Source organism: Pteropus medius, unplaced genomic scaffold (assembly GCF_902729225.1).
Source record: "Pteropus medius unplaced genomic scaffold, Ma_sr-lr_union100, whole genome shotgun sequence".
Taxonomy (NCBI): Eukaryota; Metazoa; Chordata; class Mammalia; order Chiroptera; family Pteropodidae; genus Pteropus; species Pteropus medius.
Window position 1 is genome coordinate 776777 of NW_024351073.1, and position 9994 is coordinate 786770.

The 9994-nt window shown below is 37.0% G+C and overlaps 1 protein-coding gene across 1 annotated transcript in view; it reads left to right on the forward strand.

The window, feature by feature from the left end:
* The window catches only part of OXCT1 (3-oxoacid CoA-transferase 1), a 110368-nt gene extending 100792 nt beyond the window's left edge, over window positions 1-9576 (forward strand). Inside the window, exons 16-17 of the mRNA XM_039842584.1 lie at window positions 4151-4252; window positions 9306-9576. Of these exons, the coding sequence (XP_039698518.1) occupies window positions 4151-4252; window positions 9306-9347 (144 nt within the window). The 3' untranslated portion in view covers window positions 9348-9576. The remainder of the gene's footprint in view (window positions 1-4150; window positions 4253-9305) is intronic.
* The last annotated feature ends 418 nt before the right edge of the window (window positions 9577-9994 follow it).

The following is a 9994-nucleotide window of genomic DNA, read 5'->3' on the forward strand; positions in this document are numbered from 1 at the left end:
AAAATCTTTATACCCTTTCTCTCCATCCACATTGTTTTAGTTGTTCATTCATTACTAAGCATTTTGTGAGCATCTTCTCTGAACCAGACGATTCCTAACAGTAGGCTACAGAAAGGCGGAGGACAGTCTCTGCCCCCAGGGAGCATATTCAGGAGGGGTAGACGTCAAAGGCCGTGATGGAATACCTGCCAGGTGCCGAGTTAGGAACATAGAGAAAGACTGCGAAGAGTGTCAAAGGAAGCTTCTAGATGGTATCGAATATAAACTTTTAATGTGTTTTGTAAGGCATTTCAGAGTTGGTACCGTTTCTCCTCCAGTTTCAGTTCTTACTTTCTTAACATTCTCCCCACTTCAGCCATGCTAAAATGCTGTGAACTACGTTGCAGTCCCCCTACCACGTTTCTTTGGGAACTTTCTACAACCTGTCCTTCTCCTTGGAATGTTCTTCCCACCCCCATCCATCTGGCTAATTCCTGCTCATCTTTTATGTCTCAGCTACATATTTCTTTCTCTGGAAACTCTTTTCTATCCCTCCCCAAGTCTTCTGGGTGCTTCTCTGAATGCAAGTGCTTGCCCTGCTTTAGCAATGACCACTGTATTGACATAACCTCTAAGCTCTGACTGTCTCACTCATCACTGTTTATTCGACACTCAGCATGGTGCTCGCCCATACACAGGGAATATGCTTGTACTATATTTTTCTTGATGTGAAAACTGATAGATTGAGCGATGACTCTTGAAAGTTAAGTAGGAGTTTTATAAGTGAGACTAAGACCAAAGAAGCCTTTCTAGGCTTAGGGAAGGAAATAGGCAGAGTCATGGAGCTATTAAGAAAACACAGGCTAGATGAGGACGTGAAAGTGGAACAGTGTGGATTGAAGGCATGGTCAGATTCAAGGCTAAAGTAGAAAAGATAGTGAGGGGCCAAGTTATGAAGGAATGTGAATGCCTTGTTAAGAAATTTGGGTTTTATCTGGAAGGCAATTGGGAGCCTTTTGATGATTTTCAGTAGCTGGGGACATAATTGATTAGATTTGCATTTTAGAAGGAGCATTGTAACTTTTATATAGGGTAGGGAGAGAATAGATGAGACAAAATCCAGTTAGACGTCCCATTCAGTGATCTGGGTCAGAAATGTCAAGGTCCTAAACCATGGAACAGAAAGAGATATGAAAGAGATTTAGGAGATAAACTCAACCTAACTCAATGATGAATTAGACATGGATGCTAAAGCAGAGGTGACTTCTGAATTTTCTGGCTAGAGGAGATGATCGACCTGTTGTATCTTCAGTGAAGTCCAGGACTGTAGGAAGAGAAAGGGTGGAGACAGGGAAAAAACAGGTTTGCGTTTAGACATTCTCAATTTGATATTCCTGAATAACTTAACATCCAGACACATATTTCTCATAAACAATTGGAGATGTGGATCTAGAGCTCAGAAGAGAAATCACTATTGGAACAGACTTGTAGAAGTCATTAGCATATGGGGATAATTGGAACCTTAACTATAGATGACATTGTATAGCAAAAATGAGTTAAGTGAAAGGCAGCTAAGTATGGAACTTTGGGTACCTCAAGAAAAAGAGTGGTGCATGTTTACCCCTATACTCTGTACTAGTTGGCACTCAATAAACATCTGTTTAATGAGTGAATGAGAAGGCAGTGCCATTAAAGGCAGTGAATGAGTAAAGCCTTGCCAAAGCAGATAAGGGAATAGAATTCCATTTTCAACTCTTAAGGAAAATTCCATTAGTTTGCCATTTGAAAGAGGCTTTGGAGCTGCTTTGACCCTGATTTCCTAGTTTCATGATGCTAGAATGAGGTTATGAAAGTTGCCTTCCCCAGCAACACCTAGGCTATGATTAACTGCTTTATCTATGATGTAGCATTTTATGGTGGTGATGGAATAATTAACTTATTCATCTGTAAAACAAATAAAGTAGTTGCAATGTTATTCTTGGTAGTCAAATGATTGTAGCTTTCAGGTTTTAGCCTTCATTATGATCAGGTTTTTGTTTATACCACTAGATGAGAATCTTCCTAAATATTCCAAAAGAAAATTTTACACTTTTTAATAGTTGATGCTTGGCTTTACAGTATATGACCTTGAGAGCTAATTAGGGTTTGATAAAGGTATTAATAAAAGTTTTTTTTTTTAAGCAATAAGTCAATTTGCCATAAATGTTATCTCCCTGGTCTCTGAAGTCTTATATTCTTGATACCACAGTTGTCTTCTCCCCTGCCTGTTCTTGATAACACAATTTAGAGGCTTTATTTCTTTGATTTGTTCCATTTTGATAAATTTACAGTTGTTCATAATGTAGAGAAGAGATAATCAGTATGAATAGTGCTCCAGTCACATTTTCTGTAGAGGAAAAGAATGCACTTTAAAAGTTTTTTGTCATTTTGAAATTAAATAACCTAATGCAGCATGTAGACATTCCTAAATGACCATTTATTTCCCCTCTCAAAACACATATTTCTGCTGGAAGAAAAAGGTTTTTTTAGAAACATGAAAATGTGTTATCTATGAATTCATCAAACAAGAATGCAAGTATCACTGGTTCCCTTGATGTCTTGCTTCTGGAGAGAAATATCAATTAACTGGAGACAAATAAACATTTTGGTGTTTTGATTTAGGTTCACACACAAGTGACAACAAGCTAAGCTATTAAGGGGAAAGAATATTCCTATACGATGCCCCCGCTATGTCCCAGGCATGATGCCAGGTTCTCAGAATATGTTTGTGACTTTATTTGTCCTGTGTAACAATCTTGGGAAGCAAAGGTGTGTTTTTTTGGTTGTTTGTTTGTTTGTTTGTTTGTTTTGATATTCATCTGCAGATGCAGGGATAGGATCATGAAGGATTGCATTGCTAGTGTGCTGCAGAGCTGGAATTCCAGTCCAGCTTGACAGCCAAGGTTCTTTCCTTTACATCTCACGGTCTTCATATCAGCCTCCTCCTAACCAGGAGAGTGTTTAAAAATGACAGTTTAGGGTTTGATTTCCAAGCTAGCTGAAAATAAAGATCCTAAGCCTGCAAATAATGGTTGAATTTAAGGTAAATCCTCAGGAGAAGAGAGATCTGGGCAGCATATGTAAGTCTGAAAACCGAGAGAGGAAACAGTGCCTGTTGCACTAAGGACAACTTGTAGAACCTTCAAGTTAAAGTCATAGGGAAGCAGCTTTGACTCTTATGGTAAGAGCATCCCATCAATAGACAATCCGCCTCGAGATGAGGGAGCCTCCTGCCTCAGGAAGTGTCTAAGCAGAGCCCCAGTGGCCATTTCAGAAAAATGTTTTGAAGAATTCTTGAGTGGGAAGTTATATTAAGTGGCTTTACTTCTCTTCTACTCAAGTTGTCATGTAATTAAGTGTGACAGCATGTGTTCTAAACCAGATACAACAGCTTGAGTCTACCTGCAGAGGTCAAGCTGCACCAGTGGCACTACCATCACCTTGTGTTACTGACCAGTATGTTATAATGGAATGTTCAGGGCGAGGTTAGCCTTCTCATGCTTGTCTTAAACATAAGCGTCCTCATTTGATTTATATTCCAGAGGGAGGTTCTTATGCTCTCGGACCTATGTGTTTTCATAGGACTTACAGGGAAAGTTTTAATATTTACCTGGGCGGGGCTATGGGGGGGGGTGTTGGTCTTTCAGAGTCAGGACAGCTACCCTTTGTAATTACTCCCAGCTACTGCATAGTGCCTTCTCTTGCTTCCTGTAACTCTTTACCCAGCAGCATTTGCCCTATCATCCCTGTGCCTTCATCTTTCAAATATCTTCTCTCTCCTTGTTTTTCTTCATTCTTTTCTTTCTTCAGATCATTATTAATCATCTAATTGAAATTGTAACCAAAAGTCTTAGACTTAACAAAAGTAAAGTAGTTTAAAAAACACTGGTTATAACAGTAGCGGATGCCGTCAGCAGTCAGCACCCCTTTATTTTCTGGCGTCAGTAGTGCTCCACAACTAATTGCCAGTTGGGGAGTTGACATTTATTCTCACATCTTTTCATAGCTGGTTTTCAGGTTTTTGTCCTGGGTCTTGTCTCTCCTTTGAGAACTTGATAGCTTGTTCCTGTTTTGTGCTATAAAATAAATATTGTGATGGCGATTGTCATTGTCATGTTCTTAACCCCGACAGGCTGTGTTTGACGTGGACAGCAAGAAAGGGCTGACTCTGATCGAACTCTGGGAAGGCCTGACAGTGGATGACATAAAAAAGTGCACTGGGTGTGATTTTGCAGTAAGTGTTTCTGTGAACAAATCCAGCCACTTATCCTATACCATGAGCTTGATTAATGGGTATTTACAGGACATGAACCATTAATTTGTGATCATTTTTGGAGTTGACCTTTGCAGAGAATGGGAGTGAAAGGAAAGGGGGGCCTCCAGATGAGAGCAGGTGGGAGCAGGGGCAGGCTCTGACTCATGGACCAGGGCTTGGCTCAGGAGCCAGAAACAGGAAGGGGAGGAACCACCAGGAGCTGTTGGAAACAGAAGGTCAAGCTTGAACTCTAAGTTACTGTCTGTAAAGTTCCTTGCAATCCTCTGTTCTTGGGTTACATATCAGCTGGAGCTAAACTTGATTAACTGAAAAATGTGAGCTACACACAGAAAATTGATAATTCCTTTTTTAAAAATCCTTCTATGACTTGTGAGTTTTTTTTCAATGAACTTCCATGCCTGATTATTCCACTCATTAAAGATATTAGGATGTTAGACTTCTGACAACACCAGATTGTAATCACAAAATAAGTATATACTGCATTTGAAGAAAAGGTTAGTGCATGAGAACTCTGACTTACAGAGTAGTAAAACACATCAGGGAAGTATCATTTAAGAAATATCCAGTCCCTTTTTAAAACAAAGAGAATGATACTGTGATATAAATAATTGCCCTTTATAATAAGTGCTTGTTTATAAATTACCAATCACCTACCTAATGGGGGTTGAGAAGATGGCCTAGTCCATTTGAAGTTAAAAAAATGAATGAAAAGAATTTGTTTCTCACATACCTTTTTGTAAACAGATCTACTCGTTAAAATGAAATATATTCATAATGAAATGTTGCAGCTACCCATCCTAGAGAAGTAATTTAACAAAACTTATTTGATAAATTATGCATATATTTCATACATTTCTTCCTAGGTACTACATGCTTGGCTGGTACCTATCAGAGCATAACAAATTTATGTAAAAACAATTTTGCTGCGTAATTAATTATTCACATATAAGCATTTCTGGTACTGTATGAAGGTTTTTATCTATTAACTTTTTCTGAATTTCCCTTGGAGAAAAGAAGTCTGCCAGCAATACCTTGCACAAAAGGCACGTCTTCAATTACCTTTTCAATAACCTCAGGGGGTAAAAATGGGATTTGTCTATACTTTACTTAGAATTTCTTACTCCAGTGATAAAAGCAAACGATTCATACTTAATCAACTTTTCTTCATATTTTTTCCCTATGTGGATGAATTAACCTCTTCTTCTGCAGGTAGCATCTTTGAGATCCACAGAACGTTCAGTTCTCTGCTGCAGAACAGAATATACGAAGGAAGGTCCTCATGAACTGTTTCTTTTTTAATCATGTAGATAAATCAGGAATGAAAAAGATAGATATTTAATATTTACTGTTCCGCTTTCTTATTTTTTTTTTTAAGTGCTACTTTCCATGTCTTGATACATTGAAAAATATCTTTCTGGTCCTTCTTTTATTACAGTACTACTCCTGTGTAATCTGTTTCCTCCAGATTAGGCTCTAGGAGTGAAATGTTCATTTGTATGTCCATGTTGTCCTGAAAATGAAAAAGTGTAGTATCAGCTGAACCACCTTGACAAAAGAACTAGCTTTTCAGGATCTGATGATCAATGGCATCTCTTTAGACCTCGACAGATGAAATCACACCTGGTGGATTGTTTCTCTATAAGGCTAGGGACTGGAGTGCTCTGATTGATAAAATTTTCTGCCTAATAGCTGAGTTACATTTAACAATAAAATTATGTTGAGGATAACATTTTTTTATTTAATAATTCAGAAGGTATTCTGTGTTATAATTCACAAGCTACTCCATGTGAATATTACTGTATAGGTAGTTCATGACTGTATAATCCTCCATATGTGACTATATACAGGTTACTCAAAATTTCTGTTTGAGAAAAAGCCCACTCAGCCTCTACTATATAACTGGAAGTGAGCAGTCTATAAGGAAATAGCCAGGTTGTTGCATAATAAAGAAAACAAGGTAAAAACCTAGGTGAAAGGAATTGTGAAGATGTGTTGGTAAACGTCCCATGTAGCTAAGAATATGGGCAAGTGAATGGGCAATAATACAGAATATGGTTATAAGCTGATTAAGAAAATACTGAGAATTTCAAAGAAAAACACCAAATATTCAACATCAGATAAAAGGACATGACAAAATTGTGGTTACAGGGTATTAAAAAATAATGGTTATAATAAAATATTTGGGCATTAAAAAAGGAATTATTAAGACTTTCCTGTATACCACAGTGCAGTTAGCAACAACAATAAAAAATGTGGAAATTGTTTCTTACGTATCAGCTGAAACAGCTTCTTAAAAAAGTTATAATAACCAAAAGAATGTATGAGTTATACTCATAATTTTATGTCAGTTAAAAGTTTTGTTTTCAGTTGGTAAGAAAGTCTTGTAAAGATTGCGTGCGTGTGTGTGTGTGTGTGTGTGTATCTGAAACTCCAAAGGAGGCTATAGAAGTTTTGTCGTAGAAATGCAAGTATTGACTATTTTTCTGGAACCTTCACCACCACATTCCTCAAATAAGATTCTGGTCAAGAATAGTTCGCAGCAAGAGAAGCCAACCCATAATGGACAGAGACCTGGTTCCATACGATCACTCTCCTTCAGAATATAATTGTTTACAAAGAAAGGGACTTTCAGTTGTTTCTTGGGAATTGAGTTCTGACTCTCCTGAGAGAGGAAAAGGAGCTGGGCAGGTAGAGGTAAAACTATTACTGTTATTATAAATGCTAGTGTGGTGGATGTGGCTCAAGTGTACAGCCACAACTGGCTTTTCAGGTAGGAACTCCAGAGCCGGGAGGGACTTTAGCTCCCAGTTACAGGAAACCCCGGAAGACCATAGGCCTTTCACACAGGGACGAGCCTTTACTTCTGAGCTTCTTTCCACGTGGCTAAGAGCAAAACAGGGTATGTGCTCCCCACAGAAGGCTATGAAATGTGAATAAAATAGAACAAATTGGTACAGTTCCTCCTCCCAAGGGTCTCGGTCTTATTCTCCAAGCAGAAATACACCTAAACCAGCAGTAGCAAAAAATTAAATAAGAATACTGCTTATTATATGTTTGCAATGGAATCTGAAAGAAGCCAGCTGCAGACATTCTTTGCCAAGTTCAATAAATTTGTATTCCCAATATCTATTATGAACTGGCATTATACCAGAATTAAACAGTATACTCTCGGGCTTTCATTGGACTGGGAAGACAAATCATTGGCTTATCTTTTACACTGAAGTCATATAGACTTGTGCTTAGCCTGTAGATCACCTTGGCAGGATAATCTGCTTCAGCTTGCAGGATTTTCAATGTTGATGAGACTGTGCGGGAACAGAATGAAAAATGGTGGTTTAGTAGATGTTTTTCTTTACAAAAATAGAGAGGCCAAGTCAGTCTATAGAAAGCTTCATCTTCTATTAAAAGTCAGTTTCCACATTAAGGATATAAATGATATTAAGAGCTCAAAATAAGGCAAACATGACAAGGAAAAGGATAAATGTTTAAGAAATTAAGGTGTCCATTTTCCTTTTAAAGGAAATTCTATAAGGAATCTATTAAAATTTTGTTTTCAAAAAAGAAAACTTTTATTCATTAAATTATTTCTATAGATGTGCTGTTTAAAAAAGGAAAATGGATTGTTTGTGGGATATGCTTTCTCAACACTCAGAGCTCATATGTCTTATTCTTTCCAGTTAAAGTTCTGTGCTTCAGAAATGTGAGCTGACTTTTGTCTATGTATTATAAGTTTACTATTTTGTCTATTATTATATATCTTTTCTTGGACCTGGCAAGTCTGAATGAAGTCTCATTTATTCTAACCTGTATACCAAGTCACACCAATCCTTTTTATTTTGGTCATGTCATTCTTTTAGTAGAAAAACAGAAAAGGGGACATTAACTCTTGACATCATGAAGAGTTAATACAGAAACAATTTATAAATAAATATTTATATTTGAATATTTAACCTCATCAAACCCAAATAATTGCCTACTCCTGTTTTTAATACTGACTTAACCCCTGTTAGGAACCTTTCTTCGAGTTCTTTGAAGCTTATCTAATCCACTAATTCATTCATTTGTTCATTCATTAATTTAACAAAATATTCTGGATGGCAAAATGCTAGTTAGGCCCACTTTGATTGCCACATCCTTGAGGGGTTCAAAAAAGAATCACAAATTTTAATATTCTCTACTGTGCATTCCATGGAGACTGTTACTTACTAGGACTGGATATTTGCCAGATTGAATGAAGAAATCTCTACCTGGCATTACACCTTGAAGGATCTGTGAAAATGAAGCCAGACCACTTACATTTAGGTTTCTTCTTCCACCAGCTCTACCATTAAATGTAGACCTGTCCTCATTTTTCTCTGCTTCGGGACTCCTAGAAATGTATTTGCTGTTCTGTACAATGAGCATAAATATAGTCAGTGTTTAACATTTTTAATGCTGTTACCTTCTTTTTGTAACAACTTGGAATCTTTTTGCTGCCTTAATATCATTTCCATTCTGACTATGAAATTTCTGATAAAACTTTGTCATTGACCATACATCTCTTCATTAGCATGTGTCTCGTTAATCCAAAGACTATATTAAATGTTTCTTAACAAAACTATGAGTTGACTGGACCTATTTTAGGACTTTGAGACATGTTCCTTACTCTGTGTCTCTTTTGCATGAAATCTTGAGAGGCATTAATCTCAGAGCTCAGGGATCCATTCAGTAGAGAGCTTGGTTATTTGGATGCTTTATCTCCCCTCTGTTCCTTGATCTAGTCTTAATGATCCTTAATGTAGGAGCTATAATGCAAGATGGTTGAAAACTACTAACTACACAAAATGTAAGCAGAAGAGGAGTTCTCTGTCTTGGTGGTTCAGAACGGAAAATACTGCGGAACGTCTAGGTGATGTTCATGGAAAGGCTGCTTGTTGCCTGTATCATTCAGGCTTGGAAATTGAAAGGAATGGTGTTTATACCATGAGATTTTTTTCATAATTTGGTTATTTTGTTCTCTTTCATTTACCAGGTTTCACCAAAACTCATGCCAATGCAGCAGATCACAATTTGAAATGTGGAACAGACATTTGTCCCAAGCTGTGTGTTTCTCATTTTAACCACATAGGACATCAGTAATCATCAGTAATCATCAGTAATCATAATTGTATTTTTAACAAGCAACTTTTGACTAGCTTTTTTTCTTGCATTTTATTCTGTATGCAGTCATATAGATTTTGTTCTTGCAAGCATGCTGTGACATTTTAATGAAAAACAAAAATAAAACATATATGATTATCTTATTTGTTTTATAAGTGTTGAGAAGTTGCTGCTCATATTGGATTTCTCTCCATCTTCTGTGGTACGTACCTAAATTGTGTGCAGTTTGTATTAAGACGGACCTGTAGGAAGAGTTTCATTGTTGTACTTTACTCATGAATGAAATCTTAACATGTAGAAAAAAAAGAACGAGAGTAGAAAATAACTTCCCCCTGAGTCTACCCAAGGCAACATTGCACTAGTCCTGAAAGATAACATATATGTGAATTTTGATTAGTAGAAATGCTGAGTTAACGATTATTTTTCCTTTGACCTCTGACTTTTCTTTTTAAGTTTCTGATTTTGTGATTACATCTCTTCTCCTCTCACACTTTTGGTAACTAAATAGATGCCCATGAAGGAAAACAGAAACATTTTTATGGGATGTTCCTGTTAACTGGT